The sequence below is a fragment of the Leptonychotes weddellii genome, chromosome 4 (genome assembly GCF_054177405.1).
Source record: "Leptonychotes weddellii isolate Sample4059 chromosome 4, ASM5417740v2, whole genome shotgun sequence".
In the NCBI taxonomy this organism is placed as follows: Eukaryota; Metazoa; Chordata; class Mammalia; order Carnivora; family Phocidae; genus Leptonychotes; species Leptonychotes weddellii.
In genome coordinates this window covers 152,566,331-152,593,789 of record NC_138372.1, presented here as the reverse complement: position 1 = coordinate 152,593,789, position 27,459 = coordinate 152,566,331, and the positions used below count along the sequence as shown (strand labels likewise).

At 41.3% G+C, this 27,459-nt stretch overlaps 1 protein-coding gene across 10 annotated transcripts in view; it reads left to right on the top strand.

Moving 5' to 3' along the window:
• Nucleotides 1-27,459, top strand: part of SAMD12 (sterile alpha motif domain containing 12) — a 385,968-nt gene that overhangs the window by 16,028 nt on the left and 342,481 nt on the right. For all 10 annotated transcript variants that reach the window (XR_014144350.1, XM_081816432.1, XM_081816429.1 and 7 more), the window contains exon 2: nt 22,794-22,972. Coding sequence is in view for 9 of the 10 variants with exons in the window: in XM_081816432.1 (XP_081672558.1) it covers nt 22,794-22,972 (179 nt within the window). In the remaining variant the exon portion in view is untranslated. The remainder of the gene's footprint in view (nt 1-22,793; nt 22,973-27,459) is intronic.

Here is a 27,459-nt window from a genome sequence, read left to right as displayed (position 1 = left end):
CTCACCTGGTTTTGATGGAACACATCCTCCAGTTACCTCTTGAGAAAAGGTACATAGGAAGCATGCTTTTGAGAATTTGCATATGTGAAAATATTCTATCCTTGTACTTAATTGATAACTTGATTAAATTTTAAAAAGTTAAACTATTTTCCCTTACAGTTTTGAGGCTTCTAATATCTTCTGGTTTCCAGTCTTGATTTTTGAGAAATCTGAAGCCATTCTGATTCTTGATCATTTGTATGAAATAATTTTTCTTGAAATTATTTAATCTTTTTCCCTAATGTTGAGAAATTTTATGAGACTATGCCTTGTGAGCCTATTGTTATCTGTTGTGTATTTTGTGGTCTTTCAAAGAAGTGGAAACTCATGTCATTCACTTCAGGGAATTTCTTTTGAATTATTTCATTTCCTTTTATCCAGCTCTGTTTTTTATTTATCTAGCTGCTATCTTTAAGATGATAAAGTTACTGGACTAGTTTTTAGTCTGTCAGTTTCCTGTTATCTGTTCTTTTTTGTTTGTACTTTTTGATTTTTATCTTTCAAGCATTTATCATTTTTAATATTTCCAAGAGGTTTTTTTTTCTTGAAATTTTTATAGCCTTCTAATCTTTGTGGATGTAATGTCTTTCCATACTTCATTGAGGATATTAATGCTAAACTTTTTGTTCAGTTGTTTACTTTGCTCTCCATGTTTCTTCCACGTTGCTTTTTTTTTCCCCCTCCCCATTCATTCTGGTCTCTGTTCTTGTTAGATATTCAGGTGTTTGTAGATATTAAGCTCTCTCTGCTCATACTTGAGTCACCCACTTTGTTTTCTTTGAAAATTCTCAATGGATGGGACCTGTCAATCCTGGTCTTCATTATAAGCAATGTATTGCTGAATTTTTAGGATCAGGGAGGGGATTGTCTTAGAATGTGTAGGTCCTTTTTATTGGACTGATTAATCACTCAGAAGACCCAATATTCAAACTCCAAAATCTGATTCCAAAGTCTGTGCCCTTATCCATTCATTTTCGTAATTTCCAAATAAGCTTCAATGTCTGGGTATAGTTTATTATTTCTAAGAAAGTTAGCAATCTAAATGTAGATTTTATAGGAATTATGCTTTCTTTTTTTTAAGATTTTACTTATTTGAGAGAGTGAGCATGCACATAAGCTGGGGGGAGGGTCAGAGGGAGAGGGAGAAGCAGACTCCCTGCTGAGCAGGGAGCCTGACATAGGCTCCATCCTAGGACCCTGAGATCATAACCTGAGCCGGAGACACTTAACCAAATAAGCCACCCAGGCGCCCCTAGGCATTATCATTTCTGGAGATGACTTAACCAGAAGTTTCCCTTTACTACAAAAAACATGGTGTGTGGTATGTGCTCAGAAAATTTTTGTGAAATGAACTGATATTTTGCTCAGTGCATCATGCCTTCAGAACAACATGTGATAGGATGTAGAAAAGCCCAAGTTCCCTAACTCCCACCCTAGTGCTGTAGTGCATGGGCATACACTAAGATGTGACAAAGGTGCTCATGCAAACCCAAAGAGATTCAACCTCAAGAGAGGCGTCCTGTTCATGGGACTTCTTGGGGCAAGAGTGTTTCTTTATATTTAGGATCAGGAGTTAGTATTGAGGTGGCACCAGCCATGTGTTGGCCTGAAAAGGGCAAGGGGGGAAGACAGGGCTGACTGGGCTCTTAGTAACTGTCCGTTCAGGTTACAGCATTTCGGATGTTGATTTAAGCAGCATTCTGCTGACGGCTTCTAGAGGCTTTCCCATCTGCTTTCTGCTGACTGGGTCTTTTTGAACTTAGAATGGAGAGCTGTCTCCAAGGGCCACCCACAGCTGCCTCTTTCCATCCCAACTAGCTTTTTCTCCTTCTGTCCTCTGTGTCTACCCACTGGTCCCTCATCATTGGAGTGGGAATGGGGTTGAGGGCTTGATAATGCTGAGCCAGGCTTTTTAGAAGAGCCAACTGTCAAACCAAAAGGATGGCTACTGGCATGGCTACTTGTCCTCCATTTTGGCCTCTGGGTTCCCATTCTCAGGGAGGGACAGTGGAGTCCAGATTCCTTGAAGGAAGCAAGCAGAGTGAGATCACAGAACTAAGAATTCTCTTCTGATGAGAATGTGAGGCAACCTGTTTAAAGATAATTGTCCAGAAAAAAACTTGAACTTATGATACTCGGTTGGCCAACCATTTTGGGATTGTCAGAAGATGAGGAAAAAAAGGAGCTGTACTGGAAAATCGGATACTACTTGAGGAAGAGTCATGCACTGGGCATGAAAAAAAAAATAACTTCTGCAGTTATAAAGCTACATCAGCTATTTAGACCTGAAAGCATAGTTTGTTGTAAACGTAAAGGTTTTTTAATTTTTACATAATTTAATATATTCTGTTCATGTCCTAAAGCAAGACACTATTAGAAATTCAAGAATTAAAAAAAAAAATCAAGAATTAAAAAAAATGCAACATAGCAACATTTCCCTATCTTTTAAATTAACCTTTTAAAATAATTGTAATTACATGCTTATAATATATACTCTTTAGAAAGTAAATGGAAAAAAGTGATCCGTAGACCCACCTTCAAAAAACAGGTATTGCTAGTATTTGGCATATTTTTTCCTAGCCCTTTTCTCTTTGTATGGTTTTTAGTTTTGCATAGCAGTCATAAGGCATTTTGCTTGCCTTTTAGTAGGATTTTTTTGTCTTCAATTGGAGTTGACCGTAGTTATGTTCTGATAATGCATGTATGGGATTCTTGTCAGGAGGCTGAATAAGCAGTTCTTCAGTTCTTGGCTTGAATAAATTCTCTGTGCTTTTAACATAAAACATTGTTCAGATTAGAAAGTGAATAATCCTTAGAGCAAAGAAGTATGATGTAGGTTTTACAACCACTTAAAAAAAAGTCAAATCTAAAAAAATCAAAAGCACAAAAATGGCTTGGAGGAAATATGTGTAACAAAGATAAGACTAAGGCTCCTGAGGGACAGACTGTCCTAGGACCACGGAGAGGTCATCATAGATGTCTAGTAATGTTTATTAAATATACAATAATTACATGCAACACTGTGGTATCGAGAAAAAGAGAAATCTTTATCTAGAGACCTAGAAGAGAGGAATGTTGTGTAATAGAGGTATGATTGAAACCAGAGTTAGAAATTCTGGTCCTGCTTGCACTGCTGACTAGTTGCTACCTCAAAGGCACCTGCCCTCAATATTATCACCAGTAAAATGAGGCTATTGGCTCTGTAATTTTAATGAGTTTCTGTCCTCCTCCTGACATTCAGTGACTCAATGAATTTATATTCTGGGACCAACCACGGAGAACATAACGATCCAAAAACCTAGCAGCTACCTTGACTCACTTCCCTCCTCCCTCACATCCAATGAATTACCAAGTTTGACCCATTTTACTGTCTAAGTCCGGGTTGGCAAATAATCACCTGTTTTCTTAAAGTTTTATTGGAACACAGTTATGATCATTAGTTGACTTTTTATTTATTGCTGCTTTTGTAGTATAGTGGCAGAATGGGGTAGTTGGCACTGTATGGTTCACGAAGCTTTAAATATTTACCATCTGGACCTTTATAGAAAACGTTAGTCAACCCCTGATTGAAATCATTGGCAGACCTCTCATCCTCACTACCTTTGCCCTAACTTAGGTCTTTATCTCTTCTCACCTGGTGAATCCAAGAGCCTCTATAATGAGTTTTTCCTGACTCCAGTTTTGAGCCTCTCAAAGGTACTCTGTATGGCAGCGGCATAAAACCTTAACACCAACTTGCTGAAAACCCTTCATGGGCAACCTGCTGAACTCAGGATAAAATTCAAATTCCTTATGTAACACACAAGGTTAGAAAGCCACAGGACCTTACTGACCTCTGAAGGCCTGCCTAGTCACAAGAGACTAGGTGTAGTTTGACATGACCGCTGTAGGAATTGGAAAACCCAACCAGCGTTAAGTAGAAGAGGCTGTGTTAGCTCACCTCATTGAGAGCCTGGCTGTAGATCTGGCCTGGGGTAAAGGTTTAATCCAGATTTCTAGTTGTTTCACCTGGGCTGCATTTCCTTCTCAACAGAAGGAATAGGGCCTCTTTTGTGTGGCCCTATTCACCCAGAGGGTTTCCTCTTGAGAGGTCACGACTGCTATGACAGTTTCTGTCTCTGATCCTTCTGTGTACACATCTGGCAGGACAGAAAATAAGTCTCTTCCCACGGCGCTGCAGAAGTCTCTCTGATTGGACAGCATAGGTCATGTGGTAAGGGATATGGCATGCGCTGATTGGCTTAGTACCAGTTCACGTATTTAAACCCTGGGGGTTGGAGTAAGATCCCACCTGAACCATAAAAATTGGGAAGGGGGGGCGTTATCCCCAAGCAGACATCGGGCTGTGGTGGAAACAGGGTGAATGAAGGTGGACTGGGACAGAATAACCAAGATTCACTGAGCATGCCATGAGCAGGATTGCATTGACGGTCAGAAGCAGTAGCAGTACATGGGAGGCCAGTAATCAATATTCCAAGGTTTGGGGATTATGGTTGCCTCACTCAGTGGGTCTTAATTCCGGCCAGTCATTAGAAGTACTTGATGTCTGGGCTCCTTGAGGACAAATTAACTTGGGTTCTCTCCTGGTTTGCTGGGTATGAGTGACTTTACAAGTTCTCCAGGTGATTCTAATGTGCAGACAAACTGAACTATTACTGGGTTTAGGTCTGTGGAATGGGAACAATCTTATTCCAGCAGGATTGTTGTATATTGATGTGTATAAGGAATACAGCCTACGTACGTGCTCAGATAAATGGTAGTTTCTTAGCCATGGTTCTTAACCTTCACAGGGATACTGTATTAGTTCCCTAAGACTGCTGTCCAAAAATATCACATACTGGGTGACTTAAACAACAGAGTTTCCCCCATTTCTGGAGGCTAGAAGCCCAAGATCAAGGTGTCAACAGGTTTGGTTTCTCTTGAGACCTTTCACCTAGGCTTGCAAATTGCCTTTTTTCCCCCTTTTCTTTCTTTTTTTTCCTTCTTGTGCGCATACACATCCCTTCTATCTTTTCCCCTTTTTATAAGGATACCACTCCTATTGGATTAGGGTCCACTCTTATGGCCTGTTTAACCTTAATTACCTCCTTAAATGTCCTGTCTCCAAATGTAGTCACATTGGGGTTAAGACTTCATATGAATTGGGGGGGGGGCATAATTCAGTCGATAAGAGGTATGGATCCTTTGATTCTCTGATACCTAGGTTTCCTTTACCCAGAAAAATGCAGACACACATGTACATCACACTTTGCATGTGTTTATAGGACTTCAAAGATCCCAGTTAAACAGGAACATCTGAAGCAGCCTCGCAGAGGAAAACACATACCAGAGAGAAGGATGTGTATAAAAGAAGGCATGTCATTCTCCTTAGTCCATTAATGTAACAACCATTCACTGAGTGCTGTGCATGTGTCTGGCACCGTGCTAGGGTTATAACAATGAATGACACAGGCAGGACTCCTTCTCTTACCACTTAAAACTTTTGTTGGACACAGTCAACACAATGCCATTCAGTATCAGTACCAAGTGCCATGTAGAGAATCAAACAGAAAATGATGGGATGGTGTTTCCCTGGGAAGCTACTTAGATTATGTGGTTAGGACTGTCTTCACTGAGATGATCAAGTGGAGACTTGCACAACAAGGAGTCAGCCATGCATATGGGAGTGAAGGGCTTATGGCTGATGGGCTGCCTGTTGTTCTCTGGTTTATTTTAGCATCAGCTGGCAGAACCACCTCCTCTCTCAGCAGCTGCTCCCCTGATTCGGTTCTGCTGCCTGCAGAGCAAGAATTCGGGATCCGCTCTGAGATAGGCATAGCTATTGTGGGTTGCTCCTCTGCCTTTGGATGTCTTTCTCTTTTCCTATCTCTGAGATGTTTAGGTCCTGTACTTGAAGGGATAAGACCCATCAATTCCAACATCTGTTTCTCCGAATTCTCACTGACATGACCAGAGTTCAGTCACTGTTGTGACTTTAGCATGAAGTAGAGTAACCATTGTGGGAGTCAGCACTAGTGATGTGGTCAATGCATGAACAATAATTGTGTTGTAGTACATGTTTCTATAATAGTATGCTGCAGCTCTGAAGGATCTGGAAGAACCCCAAACAGCATCTGGATGGATGGAGAAGACTTGTAGAAGCTGTGTCCTAAATGTCCCCCACTGGCCTTAGGATAAAGAGCAAAATCCTATTGTGAATTATAGGCCCCTGTGGGTCTGGTACTGGCCATCGTCTCCAGTTCTCTCCACCCCTCTCCCAAGAGAGGCAGGACCTGGTTCCTTACTTTAGGCTGGGGTCCATTCTGCTCTGTGTCTCTCATTATGGGGTCCAGGTTGAAGGGGCAGTAGCCCCTTGGGCATGCTCTTTTTCTGGTTATCACAAGTGCATAGGAGGCCAAAACTTGGTAAGCATGATTTTTTTAAGATTTATTTTAGAGAGCACGCGAGCGAGCACGTGTGGTTGGGGGGGGGGGAGAGTCTTAAGCAGACTCCGTGCTCAGAGAGGACCCTGACTAGGGGCTCGATCTCACAACCGTGAGATCAGGACCTGAGCTGAAACCAAGAGTCGGACGCTTAACTGACTGCACCACCCAGGTGCCCCTGTAAGCATGTTTAACTCTACTGCTCACATCTTGTCCACTCCTAGCCATTGGCCAAGTTAACGCCTATGGCCAAGGTCAAGGTCATTAGATAGGGATACACACTCTGCTCTGAAGGAAGGGGGGTGAATATTTATCAAACAGTAAGTTGATCTACCCTAGCATGTAATGTGCTTAGAATAGTGCCCATCTAGGTCTGCCTAAAGTAAAAACAATAGTGTACTTTTAATAGTCTTATTTGGGGAAGGGACAAAGAAGGGAGTAGTTTGTTCATAAGTAAACAGAGTTGGGAAAAATTACTATGTAGGGCAAGACTTGAGGATGTTAATGGCCTTATGGGAGGAGTGAGTGGGCTGAAGATGGAAGATAGGGCAGAGCTTGAAGATTCAGCTGAAATCTGAAAACCTGAAGTGGGGTGCCATCTTCCTCATGGCTTTTGTTAGCAGCAGGCCAAGGAGGCAAGTGGTTGGTTTGATGGGTTTTCTCTGCTCTGAGCTCTGTATACTTGATTTTCCCCCTTCTCTTTAATCTTAAAGGAGAGGTTTAGATGCTAACAGTTGGTGTTTACAATGTTTTAATGTCTATCATATTGAGAACTGACTAGAAGCATCTTTAGAAATAATTTACACCACCATAAAATGAATTGCTAATCTTTCAGAGTGTATTCTTTAGAATTGTTTTTGTTGTTTTGTATACCAGCCAAGAATATCTAGACCAATGAGGAACCTGGTAAAATATTTTAGAAGCATTGTCTGATTTGCAAAGCTAAGTAGGAATATAAATCCTTTCTCAAATACAGTCATGCTTTCTGCCATTTACTTGTGTTGTTGTTTCTTCAGTTGTCTCTTAGGGCAGTGTTTATATATGTGATTAAAATGTCCACAGGATGCACGCCCGCCCACCAGTGTTCAACTGTAGGACTCATGGGTGGGAACATAAGAGCTGTGGGATGTTGGCTTGTACCAGCAGTCATCACTTAGCCCCTATTATGGACCTGGTATTTTAAAGGACACAGGTAATGAAGTTGATCATTAACAACCACATGATTTATTGGATGCCTAATTTTACAGTCATGACTTGAAGTGGCCATGTACTGCCTTGTGTAGTGTGGATAAATGCTTTGGGAGTTAGGATTAAGGAATATTAAGTATGTGTTGGAATGGGGAGAAGGTTTTAATGAGACTTGTGAGCATCCTTTAAGATGCAGTTCATCTCACAGATGAATATTGTCACGTATTTATTCATCCTTATTACTGAAATACAACATTGGCTATTTCCCTCTGCTCAAAGCATTTCTTCACTTTCCAGTTGTTCAGTGAAAAATCCCAGACTTCTGATCCTAATACCAAAAACCCATACACTTATAATCTACTCGCTGATTATCTTCCTGTCTTATCTCCATAATTTCTTTTCAGATGATTTACTCTTCCTTTTAAATGCTCCAAACTTGCCTAATCTGTACCTTCATTTTAATTGGTCCCTCTGCTTCGCTACCTTCCCTGATCTATGGATGCAAACCTGGCCCCTTCAAAACTTATCTGAACTATTAAGTTCTATGAAGTCTTGCCTGTTCTGTTTTTTTGGGTTCCTCCCCCCGCCTTGGAAGTATTCTTTTCTCAATTTTTGAAACCTCTCATTACTTTCTCTGCAGCTCTTATTCCCAGCCTCCCTTACTCATGCCATCTGCAAGTAACTATTGGCCTGCTTATTTTTGGTCATTAGCCTTTAGCTTTTATAGACAAGTAAATCAAGTAAATTTTAGCTTTAAATGGGGACACTCACAGTTTATATAACTTTTGTTAACTTTAAAACTCATGTGTGCAGAAACACACTTCTTATCTAATTTCATAAAAGATAAGCCTTTAATACAAAAAAAAAATGCAGAGAAGACAGTATCAAAGGACAAGGCTTTATACTGAGAACTTTGGCCAGTGGAGAACTCCTGAGCTATCTGGTTTTTTGTCTTGTTTCCCATTTCACTGAGGACCAATAAAATGTTCATCCTCTATCTGTCCTCTCTGGGTAGACATTTGGGAGCCACTCTTTCAGACTCTTTGAGACTGAGCTTTGCCAGAACTGATTTCTCTGATTCCCAGTTTATCTCTATATCCCTCCATGATAATCTTGGGTCTTTAAAATCTTATAACAACAAAAATAGCACTGATCTGCAACATACAAGCAACCAGTTTGGGTAATAAAGATCTGATTATTGTCTAAAATAACTAAACAAGAAGTCACTTCTATACACTTCAGATCTACTTCTGTAAAAGAGCAATAGGTTGAAAGTGCTGTTCATTCTAAAAGCAAAAATTTTATAAAACCCCTAATATGGCATTTTATCTTTTTTCTCTTATCTCTAAAATGTACATGTGGTTATTTAAATGACTAAGAACAATTTAAAAAAATTGAGAAAAGTCAAATTATTTTCATCAATCTCAGTTTGTTTTTTGTTTTTCTTCCAAGTAACATTTACAGAACAGAACAAATGGATTTTAACATTGGGAAGAGAGAAACTGATCTTTTAAATTTGCACTATCCAGTAGAATTTGGTGATGGAAATGTTCAGTAATCTGCACTGTCCAATATGGTGGTCACAGCCATGAGTGGCTTTTGAAATGTGGCTGGTGTAACTGAGGAACTAAATTAAAAATTCTATCTAAGTGTAATTAAACTAAAATAGCCACAGGCTACTATTGGGGTCCCTTATTGGACAGTGTGGCTTCACAGATTGACTAAGGAGTATTGAGCTGCAATTTGTGATGCCAACTTGGATGGCATTTTATCAGTTTTCTTAGTAAACTTGAGAAATTTCAAAGGAGCATCTTTTATTAATCTTTAGCAAGTTATGTATGTATGAATGGCTCTAGTGACCTTTGAGCTACTTTTCGTCCTCAGGTCACAAGTTTGAAGGATGCTGATTCATAATCCACAAATTAAGATCTGTCCATTGACTCTTATGGCTCTCCTTTTAGCTACCATGATCTTTGACTTACGTGTATCTGTGCATACGCACACACATACATTTATGAAGATTAAGTGAAACAGTAATGGGCCTGGTTAAACTTGAGCATTCTGGCAAGTTACTCTGAATAGAAAGTGTGAGCAAACAAGATTGCCTGTGCTCTCACTCCAGCCCCTCGGGGGAGGGAAGCACACCCATTCATCAAGGCAAACTGGAACCTATCAAGCCTTTTGCATATTTCTATGATTTGACGCATACTTATTTTTGCCTGAAATACTCATTTTTCTTTAGTTGCCAGGATTACTCTTTCAAGAGACTTTTAAGCTTCTTTTTCTTCTCTGAAATCTTTTTCTGACCTTTTGTCCTCCTACACTGACCTGATCAGTCACCTTTTTTTTTTTTTTTTAGTGGAGCTATTGTGTCCACACACATGCAGATGTGTATACAAAGGGTAAAGATACTTGTTTCTGATGAAATCAAGATGATTAAGATATTAAGAGCAAAGGAAGTAATAAAGCAATAGTTAACATTTGTTGAGCATGCACTCAATGTGCCAAGCATTGAGCACTTTAAATACATTTCATTTAATTCTTCTAAAACATTATAAAGAAGTTAGGAGTATTTCAATTTTATAGGTAAGATAACCTTAACCTAAAGCTTAAGTAATTTGCTCAAGGCCACACAGCTAGACAGTGGTAGAACCAGATTTATTCAACTCCAAAGCCCATGGTTTTACCAACTAAGCAATAATTAAGATGTAGAGGTAGTTAAAAATAGCTCTTATTCCCCAGAGTATCATGGTGTGGTGGGGACAATGTTGTGTGAGCTATAAGAGGCCTTGTTTTCATTTCCCCTTTTTCCATTTTCATGGTGGCCTTAACCCCTCCTCCCCCACCCTCCCTTCAGGGTCTGTCTCTGGTTCTGAGCATGCTAGGCCAGAGCCTGACGGGGAGGCACAAAGGAGGAGAGACACAGGGGAGGCCTCTGTGCATACTTGGGCCCACAGTTCTCCTGGCTGGGTCCGGGGAGGGTCTGCTGAGGATGGTGGGCAGAAGTGGTAGGCCAGTGGGCCCAGAGTACAGCACATATGGAGGCAATAAATACTGACAAGCCAGGCACATGACTCCAGCCCCACATGGGACTAAGGCTTGGCCTCTGGCTTTGTCGGGCAAGGGCTCTCTGCTGGGGCTGTGGGCTCCAGCACTGCCCACTGGGACAAAGAAGGCAGAGGTATGAGGACACCTGGCCTCCCAGATGGGAATGGAGGCAACTTCAGTTTTGGCAGTTTGGCTTTCCCCAGCCCCTGGAGCCATCCGCACAGCCCTGGCTGGGAGAGGGGGCTGGCTAGGCCCTGGCGGGCAGCAGTGCATCAACAGCACATCCCACACGATCCCTGGGCCACAGGGACTGCGGATGGGGGCAGGTAAGTGCATATGCTCATGCAGACATGGGAGGCTAGAGGTCATGACGGCCCCCACAGCACACGATCCACATGTTAAGGCATCATGCTTAGACGGTTACTGACAGTGATGGATGTACTAACCAGAGACCGGTGAAATCCTCCCTTCTGATTTCTAATACCTTAGTGATGGAGGATGAAAAGTCCTCCGTTAATGTTAACTTTGTACCATCCCTTCTTCCTCCCTTCCTGAAATACCACATTGTAATATGTAGACTTCCTAAACTATTAGTCACTTCTTTCCATTAGTATTGTTTGACAGGGATTGCTGTCAGGTGAGCAGCAGAAAGTGTGTTACAAGCTGCAGGTATTGGCTTTCATCTTTATTCATAACCTCATTTCTCAACTCTCTCACCAAGGTTGTTTGTATATTTGAAAAGTTCTTCTTTGCCTTCTGATCCACCCTCCCCACCCTCCTTCCCCCTCCCCCCACCCCACCCCCCCCCCGGCCAAATTTCACTTCAGTTTGCCCTTTTCATTCCAGGATTGTCACTTTTGAAGTCTGTACTATGTTTGTCCTTTAAAGTTACATTACTACCATTTTGTTGACTCAGTTGTTAAAAATGTAAATGCCAAATAGTCCTCCATTGTGATGGAGGAGGGCAGTAAGATAAAAATGGAGATGGATGTTCATTGAACACTTGGTCGATGTCAGGTATTCTATAGGTTATCTCACTTTATCAACATATAGCAAGAAAATAGAACTTGGACTTGACTCAATGGGTAGATGTGTTGGGTGGGAGTGATCTGAATGAAAACAGGAATCAAAAATCATTTCTCAACTCTATCTAAAAGTAAAGTATATCTACACAATACACAGTGCTGTGAATTGTGTAAGACTGATGAATCATAGACCTGTACCCCTGAAACAAATAATACATTATATGTTAATTTAAAAATCTCTAAAAAAAAAAAAAATACTAATTCAAAGGGATACATGCACCCCATGTTTATAGCAGCATTATCTACAATAACCAAATTATGGAAACAGTCCAAGTGTCCATCAACTAATGAATGGATAAAGATGTATATATATATATAATTGCTCACTGAAGATTTTTATCATAGCTGCTTTCAAATCTTTGTCAATAGTTCTGAGATTTCTGTCATCTTGGTGTTGGCATCTGCTGATTGTCTTTCTCTCATTAAGTAGGAGATCTTCCTTGTTGGTTATGAGTTGCTTTTTTTTTTTTTATCAAAATTTGAACATATTCATTTTATGAGACTTAATCATGTTTAAACTTTCTGTTTTAGCTGGCTTTGAGACCACTTTGGCCGGATGTTACATGGGAGTTAGGGCCTCCTCATTATCACTGGATGGTGGTGAAAAGTCCTGACTCTTTCCACCAGGCTTCTTCTGACACCATCCCAGAAAGGAGGGGCCGCCTTATTGCTTGATGGAGATGGAAGTCCAGCCTCCTCACATCAGCTTGACTGACATTGCAGGGGTGAGGAGGTGGCCTTGATAATCGTTGACAGATATGAAAGTCTGGGCTCCCTATGTGACTTCCTATGACATCACCCACTTGGGGGTTTTGGAGTACCTTATTGTAGGCTGGTGAGGGTGGAAGTCGAGGCTCTCACTCAACCTTTGCTGGTATGGGTGGTTGGGTTACATTTTTTTTTTTCTGTGATGTTTGAGTAGAGCAGTTATTGTCTAAAAGTTTCTTACTAGGCTGTCCCTATTGTGGTCTTTTGGCAGAGGAAGCAGGATTTTTTCTCATTTTTTGTTTTTGCCCTTTGAGGTTTCTAGGTCGTAGACTTCTTCAGTTCCAAGTCTGGAATGTAGATGAAAAGAAAACCCAAGGAATGCACATCATGTCTTTCCTTGAGTTCTAGACTGTCCTGTGTTTGTGTCATATAATGTCCGGGGTTTTTATTTTTCCTTAGTGGGACAAATCAAGAGATGTCTATTCCGTCTTTTAGAAACATCTAAGAGGCACTACTTTATTTAAAAATATAAAGACCTAAGGAAAAATTAGAGTAGATCACATACAGTAAAGAAAAATAAAGTTTTATGAAACTTGGCTCAGTTCATTTATTTACATAGATGTTTTTGGTCGTGGAGTCATAGTGTGAAATCCGTTTCTTATAGTATCCTGGTTAAAAAGGTTTGAGTCACCAGTGTAGATGACCTACTTCTCTCGGATACCTGAATCCTCTGTCTAAAGCTTCATAGAACCTCTGACTGTATCTGTGGTTGTGTTCTCCTCATGAAAGAGAGGAGTTAATGTTTGTGCCTTAGAACTTGTCCAAAGCCTTTCCCCATTCTGATGGTGGCCTAGGTTAAGCATTATTTTAATTTCTGCTGTATTTAGATTGTCTAGTCCATATATCATGAGTAGGAAGGGTGAATGTTTGCTGTGGTTATCACTCTTAAGTGTGTTTGGGGAGCGAGGATCCATTGTAGCAAACTCTTTTTACAAAGGTGAAATCATCTCTGGATGAGTGAGCCAGGGTGAGGGTGCTTCATGGGGCTCAGAGGAGGCAGAGTCCTGACACAGCTGCACGTGGTCTGAATATCTGGCTGGGATGGACAGTCATCCAGCCCCAGCTCCGGTGACCACACAGTAGCTACCAGGGCTACAATTGGGCAGACTCCTGAGGACAATAAGAGTATTTTGGGGGTTCAGTCCATCATGTCTCATGATACCTGCTGCCTTCTCTCCTCATCAGCAGAATGCCTTGCTCTCCAGCCCCCTCTTAGTAACACAGGGGAGCCATCTATTACTGGTCAGTTACAGATTTGTTGAGAATGGACCTGTCCTCTTTTAATGTCTCTGAGTTACCGGAAATTTGTATTTTACCCCTATTTTTTTTTTAATTTTATTTTATTATGTTAGTACCCCTATTCTTTTTGATAGTAGGAAAGGACTCCAACCTGTATTTGGAAGTGTTAAGCTTCAGTGTGTGTGTGTGTGTGTGTGTCTTTATATACATATATATGGAATACCACATTTAGCTGGTGTATATGGAAGTGTTAAGCTTCAGTGTGTGTGTGTATGTATATATATATAAAATGGGATATATATATCATATATATATATAATGGAATACCACATTCAGCTGGTGTGTGTGTGTGTATATGTACATATATATGGAATACCACATTTAGCTGGTGTATATATAATAAATTTATATATAGAATATGTAATTATGGGCGCCTGGGTGGCTCAGTTGGTTAAGCGACTGCCTTCGGCTCAGGTCATGATCCTGGAGTCCCTGGATCGAGTCCCACATCGGGCTCCCTGCTTGGCGGGGAGCCTGCTTCTCCCTCTGACCCTCCCCCCTCTCATGTACTCGCTCTCTCTCATTCTCTCTCTCTCAAATAAATAAATCTTTAAAAAAAAAAAAAGAATATGTAATTATATTGTATATATTATATATATATATGGAATACCACATCTAGCTGGCCAAGGAGAGGTCTGGAAATCCTATTTGGTCTCCTCATAGCCTGACCCAAATGATAAAATCAAATATAATTGAGCCTGGGTGTGGGAGAGTGTAGAATAAATAGAAGGTGAGTCCCTCAAAGACTCTGAATTCTGCCTTGTTGTGATGGTGGAGGGGGCTACAGTTCTTAGATCCCAGTATCCTCTGGGATATGGATATACCCTACCCTAGAACAGGGTACAGCAAACTTTTTTTGTAAAGGGAAAACTAGTAAATATTTAGTTTTTGCAGTCCATATGGTATGTCACAACTAGGCCCTTCTGCCATTGTAGCACAATGGTGACCATAGAAAACATATACATAATCATGACTGTGTTCCAACGAAACTTAGGAATACTGATGTGTGAATTTCATATAATTTTCATAGATCACAAAATATCCTTTTTAGTTTTTTCCCCCCAACCACTTAAAAATGTAAAACTGTTTATGACCTACATAAACGGGCAATGGGCTAAATTTGGCCCCTGGGACATCGTTTGCTGACCCTGCCTTAGCAGATGTCTGCTGGACAGGTTTCTTTGCCCAAAGAGACAGTGTGCCCTGCCCATTAGTTTAATCCAAGCTTGTGTTTGAGACCTACATGTCCTGTACACTTGGTATATTTCATGTTAAAACATTAGTGATAGGACACCCATGGACACATTCTCATTCGTGCATAAGTTTTAATGAGTGATCTAGGCACTTTTCTGGGCACCAGAGTCTCCTCAATGAGTACGTTTTGCCATCAGGTCTTTACCGTATCATCTGGATTGATTCTACCTGTGATAACATTTTTCTTGATAACATGTATTTGTAATGTACAGCTTCCTTGCTAAGGTATTACCATACTTACACAGCTTTCCAAGTCATAATGGGAATGATGAAACCCAGAGCTGAATATTTTGCTAGGATTTCAGTTTTCTTTTTTATCCTTAAGGAAGAGCTAAGTAATTATGTTGTTAAAGTGGAATCATGTGTCAGTTTGGAATGGTTCATCTTAAGTCACAGAACACCTGACTCAGTGGTGTCATAGGTAAAAGATTACTTTTCTTGTGTAGCATCAGGTCCAGAGGTAGGTAGGTAAGTACCCAGTTTGAGTAGCTCAGTGATGGTAGAGCCAATGTGGCTATTAGCCTCTTGGCTTTCATGTTTATAGCCTTATGATTGATAGCCACTCTGGATATCACCTCTGCATTCGAGGCAGCGAGGTGGTGAGAAGGCTGATATCAAAACCCGTTCTCTTGTCAGTTCCAGTACTGCGTCTTTACACATCATCCTTCTGCTTAGGTCCCATAGGCAGGAATCTGTTCACAGCCACATGTAGCTGCAAGGGAGGCTGGGAAAGTGAGTGACCTTGTGGGCAAGGAGGACAACATTGGGAAGTGTCTGCTATAGAGAGAGGTCTCTTGTGATGCCCAGATTACTTCTAGAGGGTAATGCTCTGCTGAATTTGAATCCAGAGTATAATAAGGCACTTCCGTGAATTAAGCAGATATTTAGAGAGTGTCTGCTATGTTTATATTATATAAGAGGTATGAAACAAGGGCTTTGTTTTCCAGGAACTTTAGCTAGAAGCAAGACGTATACGTAAATTATAAACTATCTCAACTTCAATGGATAATGATGGGGGTTGAAGTACATTTGTTTCTAAGGTCGTGTGTTTGTTTAGCAGCATTTATTGGGTGCCAGATATGTACAGTTTTTTAGTCTCTGCAGGCACACAGATGAGTAAGATGGTTTCTGCAGAAGGCAGTCCAGTAAATCCCTTTCAGAACAGCTCTGTGTTTCTGTGACTTAACATATCTTTGAATTCTACAATTAGATGAGAAGCCACTTTGATCTGCTTTTTTGAAAAATAAAAGCTGTAAGTTCCCTTAAGAAGGGAATGGCAGGGAGTGGGAGTGCATTGGTATCTTTCCACCATACCTCTGCTTATTCTATAAACAACGATTGAGCACTTAGAGTAGTTTAGTCACTCGGCTAGGCGCTAGGTTTATAAAGCTTTAATGAGAAGTCACTTGCTTCAAGGGGTTCCTAGTCATAGACTAGGCAGACACGTTAATTTTTGCAACACATGGTGTATACGTACCTGGGGTGGGTGGAGGAAGAGAAAAAAGGGGGAGAATGAGAGAACAAATAAGAAAAATGGGTGAATTGTCCACATTGCTTAGAGAGGATATAATGGGTGCAAAATCAGTTAAAGCTTCATAGTGGAAAGAATAGATAATTTAATATTTCATAAAGGGTCATCCCTGAAAATAAGGAAAGAGTATATTATATAAAAAGACCAATTCTGTCAAATTAGGGAAGCACAAAAAACCTCTCCACTGCAAGCGGCTTCTGTGTGATGGTAGAAACTCTTGGTGCAGGATCTGGAGCGACCTCATGGCCCTGGGAAGTGTTTGCAGAGCATCTCTGTTACCAGCAAAGCCCCAAATAAAGGAACTTCCAGCCTGAATGAGGCTCAGTCCCTTGTTTCACTGCCGGGAGAGTGTGGTGTGGGTGGGGATTGGAAGAACTGGAAGCTGGATGGCTTCTTGGCAAGTGGGACACACTTGCTCTTGCAAGTGGAATGCACGACCAGCACACCCCCTGGTTCCCCCCTCGCCTTCAGACAGAACGCCTGGCACTTCTTCATAGTCTGTTACTGTGAGCTCTGTCACGTGGGAATGGGATCTAAGGGCAGGTCCAGGAGGATCCAGGCTCACTTCCAACAATGAAGCGCCTTTTCTGACAGTCAGACTGGGGCCCCTTTTTAGAAAATATGCCCTTTCCAGGGAAATTCTAAAATAATATGATATAGTTGAGCTTTTTTTTTTTTTAAGAAAACATGTTCTAGTTTGAAAATCACAATGAGCTTGTTGAAAAAAAAAAAAAACCTCAAATTTTTGAATAAAGTATCTTTGGAAATTCTCTTTCTGCCTATGGAGGCAGTATGGGGGGATGAAATTAGACGGAGTGGGTTGTTTTTGTTTTTAAATTCTGTTTACTACAGATTACACATAACATAAAACTTATCAATTTAACCCTCTTTAAACATGAGATTTAGTAGCATTAGGTGTATTCACATTGTTGTACAACTATCTCCACTATCCATCTTCAGGACTTTTTCGTCCCAAACTGTACAAGCCGTAACTCCCCATCCCCCACTCCTCCAGTCCCTGGTAACTGCTGTTGTACTTGGTCTCTGTGAATTTGACTACTCTAAGTACCTCGTGTAAGTGGAATCATACAATACTTGTCCTTTTGTGGCCAGCTTATTTCACTTAGCATAATGTCTTCAAGGTTCATCCCTGCTATAGCATCTATCAGAATTTCATTTCTTCTCAGGACTGAATATGCTGTTGTATGTACCACATTTTTTTAATCCATTCAACAGGGGACATTGGGGTTGTTTTCACCTATTGGCTATTGTGAATAATGCTGCTGTGAACATGGATGTACAAATACCTGTTCAGGTCCCTACTTTCAATTCTTTGGTTGAGTTGCCAGATCAGATGGTCTATGGTTAACTTTTTTTTTGAAGATTTTATTTATTTGTCAGAGACAGCACAAGCAGAGGGAGTGACAGGCAGAGGGAGAAGCAGACTCTCTGCTGAGCAGGTGGTCCGATGCAGGACTCGATCCCAGGACTCTGGGATCATGACCTGAGCCAAAGGCAGACACTTAACCAACTGAGCCACCCCAGGGTCCCTCTGTTTTGTTTTTTTTTTTTAAGGAATCACCATATAGTGTTACAGCAGCTGCGCTATTTTACATTCCCAGTAGCAGAACACAAGGGGATGGGTTTGTACACATGAAAAAGAGATGGTAGCTTTGCTGTGGCATCTCAAAAGCAATGCAAAAGCCTATGCATTTGCAGTTAAAAAAAAAAAAATTAAAAGTCCCGATTAACTTTTTTAAAGAAATATTTATGAAATCTTTGGTTTTTTTAATTCTTGATTTTAAAGAGCTTAGTATTAGCAACTCTAACATGAAAATGACAAGGGCAGCCCTTGAGGGAAAGACCACTCACTGACAGCTTGCAGTGTCCATTCAGTAACTAGGAATCAGGAAGGTACAGAGGGGTCAGGAAGACCAGGGAAGCACAAAGAGGGTCTCAAAGCTGACCTGTGAGCTGCTGAGCCCATTAAATTGAGTAAATATCGTCAGTGAAAACAAGAAAGGACAGTGATGAGGACAGAAAAGAGAACTCAGATGGGGCTCCTTTTACATGATGAACAATGAAATGAAGGTCACAGCTTGTAAAGAGGCCATTTGAAAGTTGCTTGATTTGTAAATATTAGGGACATGAAATTCCAGGGAAAACAAAGCAAAGCCTGTCAGAAATGGTTTTAAATAAACCCAAGCACAAAACCTAAATCAACTACTGGGTTTGCAGGCGAGGAGGGAACAGCTACGGAGGATTAAAATATTTGTGTGAGGAAGGTGGCTACGTGTGTAGAAAGTCCAAACATCATATTCTGTTTCATGTTTATAGTTACCTTACATTTTAAACGCAAGGTATTTACCAGCAGAGAGAAGTTTCCTTTTGATTTAAGGCACAGTTGTATAAAGAGAAGAGATTGCTGGTTCATTCAGCAGCTGATCCAATGTTTCTTAAAGGCCTATTATGTGCCAGGTTCTAGACTGGGGAGTGGAGGTCATGGAGGTGACCAAGGGGTAGGGCCTGCCTTGAGGAACATGTAGTTGTGGTAGGAGAGGTATACAGATCAGTGAGGTAGACCTCCTCGATAGAGTGAGGGAGATGAAGAACCAGGGTACTATGTACATGGAAGAAGCATATCCCAGTGGTTCTTGCTCTAGTAGCCAGAAACTCCCTAGAAGGCTTTCAGAGGGTCTAAGCTGACACATGGGGTGCATGGACTTAGCCTCCCAAAGGAGCAAGTAAGACTGGGGCAGAGTAGAATCTCTTTCTAAGAGGAGGGACCAGCCTGAGCAAAGATGAAGGAAGTATGAGAGCCTGATTTGGTGGGGAAGGAGAACAGGAGGTTACCAGAAGCTACCAGCAAGTCAGTGGTATTCGGAGACTGTGAATTTCAAGGCAGGAAGTGGCCAGGTAATCATGCTGGAGAGAAAGATCAAAGCTATATGTTGCTCTTCCTCCAATGCCCAAATCTATCCCATGTTAATTTTTCATCTCCCTTTACAAGCAAACTTTTTTTTTATATATAATCATGATTTTAACGTTTTGAATATCCATTACAAATAGGTCATTCTTTGGAGATGGAGAAGCTGATTTGATATTAACAGTAATTAGTGTCCGGCTCTTACAGACTTTGGCTACTAAATTCTCTACCACTGCCTCAAGTGGGCATTGTGATTGGTTCTCCAACATCCATTCTGCCCCTGCCTTCTTGAATAACAGCAGTGTGGTCTGAGGAATGGAACTTTAGCTGAAAGGCTAGCTGGTTTAAGGGTAACCCTATCTCCACTGCCAGGGTTTTAGTTCATTAATGGGTGTGTGATTCATTTTGGGCTGTGAGATAAAATGAAAGTTTGGAGGAGGATTAGGGGAAAGAGAACAATGTCAACCATTGACTGTCACTATTGCTAGATGAGAACCAGAAGTTTGTAACTCTAGGTGCCATGAGGGGACCCAGACTTAGGACATACATAGGTGATGTTCTGGATAGCAGAATGGAAAGATGAAGAAAAAAAAAATCAGAATCCTCGATGACCCTATTGAGCTGGCAAATCCACAAACTCTGGACTTTTACCATTACTGAACTTCCTGTTCTGAAAGCTAATAATTTTCCTTACTATTTAATCTATTTTGGTTTTGCTCATCCAAAGCTTGAAATCATCCATATCCTAAATGATGCTTGATCTTTGTAATCCCCAGTAGATACCTGCATCACTTTCTGTGACTATGCACCTTGAGTCTCATTTCCCCTGTCTGTGAAATGAATGTAATTAATCTCACCGAGCTTTTATGAAGATCATTTGAGATCTAGCACAAAGCGTAAGGGAGGAGGCGTGAACTAATACATGTTGAATGTCTACTGTGCACCATGAAATAGGCTGGTTCTTGGCTCTAAGAATCTTAGAAGCTAGAAGAGAAATTCACAGATAATTTTCATTTTGAAGGATATAAATAAGACCACATGCACAAAGACCTTTGTACAAGTAGTTTAAGATCATTCAATATTTGAATACTCACTGTTCCAGGCATAATGATCCAACATGGGGTGGGGGCAGGGGATGAGGAAGGGGATTAAGGGAAGACCTATCTGAAGAAGTGTTCTTTAAGCCAAAACCTGACAGATGAGTAGGAGTTAGGTGAGGAATGGGGAGAACATTTTAGGCAAAGAAATGACATACAAAATCCGGGAAGTGTGAAAGAACTTGATGTGTTCAAGAAGTAGGAAGTGTGAAAAGGAAGTGTGTGGTCAGAGTAGAGTAAATGAGGGATATGTGGGTGATGAAGTTGGAAAAGCAGGAAGGGGACAGGTAATGCAGGGGCCTTGTTAGCCATGTTACAGTTTTTGAACGATGTAGGTATAAAATGAAGCCATTAAAAAGTTCTAAGCCAAAGGGTCTCACAATCCGACCTGTACATTTTTTAAAGATGGGGTTTCAGGGCTCAAGCGAGGAAGAGCAGTTGGGCTAGTCAGTGTGGATGAGAGACGTGGGTGGCTCGGACCAGGGTGATGGCAGTGCAGATGGAACCACATGGATGGATTGGAGCAGCACTGTGGGCGTAGAGCTTGCTGGGCCTGGCGAGAGATGGAAGGGCTGTGGCAAATCGTGGAGAGCGCCCTGCCAAGGATGACTCTTCAGTTTCTGTGTAACTGGAGAGCACTGGAAAAGGCATTTTGGGGGGGAGTGGTAGAAAAACCAAGAATCAGCTTTGAACATGTTAAATTTGAGGTATCAGTGATACTCTGAAATTGGGATCTTGAGTTCCAAGTTTCACTTTCGTCTGAAGCTCCTAACGGGTTTTTCTGAGCTGCAGTTAACATTTGGGCGTCACCAGCAGGTTAACTGCATTGGAGTGTGGGAATGGATGATTCCTGTTAAGGAGAGCATGGAGAGTGGGGAGGGAACCCCTGCCTCACTTCTGGGAAGCTCACCCTCGTCTCTCAGGTGTCACGTACTCTCTTGGAAGCCAGGTAGGAGGAAACCCTGACCTGAATGGGATGCCAAGTAAGGGAGGAATTGTAGAATCACAGCAGTTGGCTAAAAGAGAAAGGGGGGGATACTGAAGATATTGAGTAAAAGGTTATGAGTGAGGTAGAGTCCTAAGGGGGATGGAGGGAGGGAAGGCTCTGGCCCTGAGTCCTCTGAGGCCAAAGGGTTCAAATTCACAAAATTTGAAGGGGTGGGGTCCCAGGGAGGTGAGATAATTTACTACACACACACACACACACACACACACACACATCCTCACACACCCTCACACACTCCTAGTGAAAGAGAGAGAGACACCCACCCACCCACACCCCTAGTGGTTCACGGAGGTCATCTGGGAGAAATGTATGGTTCCCATAACATTCATTGCTATTTCTTTCAGGATACTGGGTACAGTGGAGGGGCTCAGTAAGTATTTGTTGAATGAATAAACATGCTCAGGAAATGGGCTGTAGATTTTGCAGGGGTATCCATGTTAGAGGATGTGGAGAGGGTAAAACAGGAAAAGTCAGAAGCCAGTAGGCTTGACTCCTTGGAACACTCCACTCTGGTCTTTCCTTCTTTCATGTAGCGATAATAACTCGTTCAAAATCACTTGTCCTTTTGTCTTTTTTTTTTCTGTCTCTCCTATTGGACCATAGCATCTTTGAAGGGAACATCTGTCATATAAAAATCTGTGTTTTCAGGATCTAACCCAGGGATGGCACATAGTAAGTGCTCAGCAAATAGTCGTGCGGTGAATGCAAGAGGGTGCACTCCAGCGGGTGCTTGAATAGAGTCAGAGGGGGAGGGAAGGAGTGCTCTCCAGATGGAGGCAGAGACTAGAAGCTAAACCGTAGGGGTTGAACTAGTTGCGTGTGTGGGAGGCAGTAACGAAGTTGCCTAATTTGGTATTCTCATCTGTGATGGGGGAATTACTAACTTGCTCAAGGTCAGACAACTTGGAAGTGATGGTTTCTGGGTTTGTACTGAAGTTTTTGACTTGAGAGCTCAGGGTGCCCTCCACGCCATGCTCCCTTCTCCCCAGAGGATTTCCCATAGTTATCACACCACCTCTAAACTTGCTGCTGCCTTGTTTCTTCCTGCTTAGGTCAGATGAAATACCATCTGTCGTGGACACCTTCTTTGTCGGACTTGTTTGGAGTTAAATTTTTCCCCTCTCTCCTAGCTCTCCACTGTGGCTTGAATCCACGGGGTATTGATCACTCTGCCCGGGCCGAAGGCATTAAACTGCAAATTGAAGGGGAAGGTGTTGAATCTCAATCCATTAAAAACAAAAATTTTCAGAAGGTGTTTGACCAAAAAGGAACCCCCAAGCGACTGCCAGCAGAAGCTGAGACGGCTAAGGTAGGTCATAATCCACCAAATTATGGAGATTCGAAAGTTACAGCTTCGATATTTTGTGGTCCAGCCACAGAGAACTTGAGGGTGCTTTTTCACTACTCACTGTTGTATCTTCAGTTAAACGAACACTGACTGCTTCTTGGTTCTAGGTAATAATAAACCAAAATGTTGACTGCATCCCCTTTGGAGTGCAACCAAAACACATTTGGGGGCCGTGTCATGTCATGAGGCCGAGCATGGTATAGAATGGGCTATCAAGAAGAATGTGTTGGACTTAAAGGTGAAAGATTTGTTTGCCGGTCTCAGATTTATCATTTTATGACATTGGGTTGAACAGTTGAAATAATACCATACATTGGAAGGATTTTGTAAAAAGGCCCAGTGCCGCATGTGTGTGAGGGATTTTGCTGACACACACTGTTAATCACTGGTGTTTTTATTAAATATATGCATGTATTCCAGGTACTGTTTCCAAGACTCTTGATGTATGGCCTAGTGTGTCTCTGTAACAATTCTGTGAGGTAGACAATCATAAACAGGACTCTAATCAATGAAAGAGATAACCATTTCTATTTTGTTTTCAGATACTTAGTTCTTCTTAGATGTAGGCACATAACATACCAGTAAGATGGGACAGGGTGGGTAGATGATTCTTTAGTAAGGACCACCTGTTCTAAAGGTTTCCCACAATGGAACTGGCAGTAGATGGATTTTTATCTGAAATCAGTGAAGATGCTCATGTTTGGGGCACAGTTGAAGATGTTCATATTAGTTTGCCCCTTGGAAATTAAAGAAACTTGTCTTCATGTGGTATTTGGTTTCTCCCTTGTGCATTCTCTACAAAGGAATTTCCTGTCAGATGTTTGTGTGAATGAATCTGTGCATACCTTGGAAAGCAAAGGTTACAATCACCCAAGAAAAACTTGAAGTAGAAAGGTCATTTTGCTGTCCTACAATAACCAACTCCCTCCCCACTCCAAACATCTTCCAAAATCAAATGTGAATTTCTCTGCTTTATCCACAATTTTGAATAATTACTGTTGTTGCTTCCCTTCTTGAGTGTGGATAATTAAAACTGATGACCTGAAGTGCATGCTTGTGTGTGTTGTAGAGCATGGGAGATGATTTAGCCAGGATATTGCACATATTTTGCACTAAGTGTTTTAGTGGAGAGAAATTGCATCTCATAGGAAATTGGTTGATGTTGAATTTGGTTTGTGAGCAGAGTTGGAAATAGGTGAGCCCTGTTATATCCTGTTATGTTTAAACCTTCTCAATCTCTGATGCTACACAGGCATCTTGAAAAAGCAAGGGGAAAAAAATAGTATTAAGGATCTTTAAGAAGATAAATAGCTTGAGTAGGATCTTTTCAAAAGGATGCTTAAAATATTAAAAATTAGAGTGAAAAAGCTGTTATTTGTCTGATTTTAATTCAACTTTAAACATTTCCAGATTATCTCTTATTTGAAAGCAGTTCAGGAATATAAAGTTTTCTTTAAATCTGATGTGATGTGATTACTTGTGAATTATTTGGAATACGTGATACTGTAGTAATTCCTGAATTTCACGTTGGTAGCATTTGCCTTTGTCTCTAGATCACTTTATGGCTGCTTTGCTGAAAACATACTTCACGGAGAATGTCGTAGTCTATAATGAGCCTTTCCTCGGGAAAACCAGATTCGTTTGAATTATCCTGCTCATCTACAGTGAAAGGGGGTTAAGGGGGTTCCTTTCACACTGACATCATATTTAGGAGTGAACAGACCAGAAGTTTTAGTAAAGCCTAGACAAAGTATTTGCTTTTCTTCATGGAGGACCTGAGGACAGCAATGGTTGCTGGGGGTGGGGGTGGGGGTGGGGGGTGCAGAATTCAAAATAGGGACCAGAGTATGATTATTGCAGACCTGCAGTGTTACCTACACCAAGCCTGTGCCATGGTGTGAACTTGTTTTGTGCGTGTACACACACAGTTAAATGTTCTTGTTGCCTTGAGAGGGTTATTGGAGTTGTGAGTTTTCTTCTTTTTTCTTAGATAAGTAAGTGAATCTCGGGTAACTTGACCTACTCTAAACTTAAAAAAAAAAAAAATCTCTGGCTAGAAATGTTCGCATTTAAAGCCACTCAGTAGTATAAATTGGTACAGTTTTTCTGGAGGACAGTCTGATAGTAGTTATTAGAATTTTAAATGTGTGTAATTTTCAAGTCAGTAATTCCCTTTCTAGAAACTTGTCCTAAGAAATAATCATCCAGATGTGCAAAAATGACTGCAGGACAATTGTCACTCTGGCGTGGTTTGTAATATGAAAATGTTGGAAACAGCCCCAATGTCCATTTCGAGGATGGTGGCTAAAGGAACTATGTCATTTCATGCAATGGGACAGAATCCTCCCTTTAAAAGGATAAAGGAGACCTATGTATTTATCTTTGGGCTCCTATAACAAAATACCACAGACTAGGTGGCTTATAAACAATAGAAATTTATTTCTTTAAAGATTTTATTTATTTGAGAGAGCAAGAGAACACAAGCAGAGGGGGCAGCAGAGGGGGAGGGATAAGCAGGCTCCTCGCTGAGCAGGGAGTCTAATGCAGGGCTCGATCCCAGGACCCTGGGATCATGACCTGAGCCGAAGGCAGATGCTTAACCAACTGAGCCACCCAGGTCCCCTAAACAATAGAAATTTATTTCTCACGGTTCTGGAGGCTGAGAAGTTCATGATCAAAGTGCCACCAGATTCGGTGTCTGATGAGGGCCCACCTCCTGTTCATAGGTGGCCATCATGTCACTGTGTTACATGGTGGAAAGGAACAGGGTGCTCTTTGGAGCCTCCTTCAGAGCACTAATTCCATTCATGAGAGCTCCACCCTCATGACCTAAGCACCCATGAAAGGCTCCACCTCCTTATACCATCACATTGAGGGCAACTATGAATTTTAACAGAACATAGACATTCAATCTATATCAGTATTTATGTGAGAACATTAGTGTGATAATATTTTGAAGCGAGGGATTGGGGGAGACGGCACAGTGTATATAGTATGTTCCCATTTATGTAAAAAGGTCTTTTTCTGTAAAAAGCATCACTGAGTCTGGAAAAGTTTATTCCACAATTCGAACCACAGTTTACATCCGGAGTTGAGATTATGGGGAAAATATTCTCTTCATTTCTGTTTTGAGGTTTGTTTTTGTTTTTGTTTTAAGATATGCACGTTTTTAAGTGTATTGACTTCAAATCCTTTTTCAGATTGTTCTATTGAGTAGCTCAACTCTGACTTTTTCTGTTTGAGTTGATATTCTGCCTTTTAAGGTGCTGTATTTCCTCCCAGGCCTCCCCATTGTTGCTAGTAAGTTCTTTGCTAAGGCAGTGAGTTCTCTTGGAGACTTCTTGCCTTCACGTGCCTTCAGTTGTGGTACCATTTTGTGAGGTGCTTTTGTGTTTGCCTCCTCTTGAACTTTCTGGGATGTCACAGCTCTGGCCAAGTGTTATGTTAGAGTTCAGTTTGACTTTCTACCCCTTGGCTACGGATGATGCACATCAAGTGCCCCCCACTCCCATCCCATATGCACTTTCCTGCTTGCAGGCTTCACACAAGGAACCTGGTTCCAGTTCCCCATCATGCCTGTGGCCTCGCCACTTGGAGTCCAGCCATGTTGGGTTTTGAAACCAATCCCGCCGCACATCACCTGTCCCAGATTCCCAGCAGGTGTAGTGAGCTTCATGCCCCCTCACTGCTGTGGTTTTCTGACACCTAAAGATTTCTCCTCCATGATTTCAAGCTTTGCTTTATATCAACTTAAAAATGTACTTTCTAGTACCTTCAAGTTTCTAGGGCCTGAGGAAGGGGGGATTGTAGCATGAGCTTTTAATATACCATCTTGACTCTGAAATTTGTATTGCTTTCATAATCTAAAAATATATATCTCTTTCCTCTCTTTCTCTCTCTCATCTTTATTCTTGGAAAAATTATCTTTTTTTACTTAAAATGTGATTTTAGAGCCTTTGGCTCTAATCCTCAAAAGACTAGAACTCTAGTTCCAGAAAGAGGGGGGTCTGTGCCAGGAGATGCCATAGCTCTTACAGACCAAAGGGAAACCAGTGGAGAGCCAAGCTCACTTTTAATTAAGCCTCATGATTGGACAGCATTGAGTCTAGTTGGAAAAAAAAAAATGGAGCCAACTGAAATGTGGATCTGCAAAAGATATTTACCAATGCAAATTCTAAATGCTTCTGAGCACTTGGGACTCAGGAGAGATTATATATGCAGAACCACACAAGTTGAAGATGCAAAAAAAAAAACCAAACAAAGAAAACCCCTGTGTTAACTGTTAACTTAGTTTTACAGTTGGATACGGGGCAAGAGCTAAGAAGTATAGCGTTTTCATCTCTGAGGGAGGTGCAGAAATTATAAAGGTACACAGCTTCTTTTGTCCCCTCCCCCATAGAGGGGCATGTATAGCTTCCACAGATGAGAGCCAAGGTGGTCTTAACACA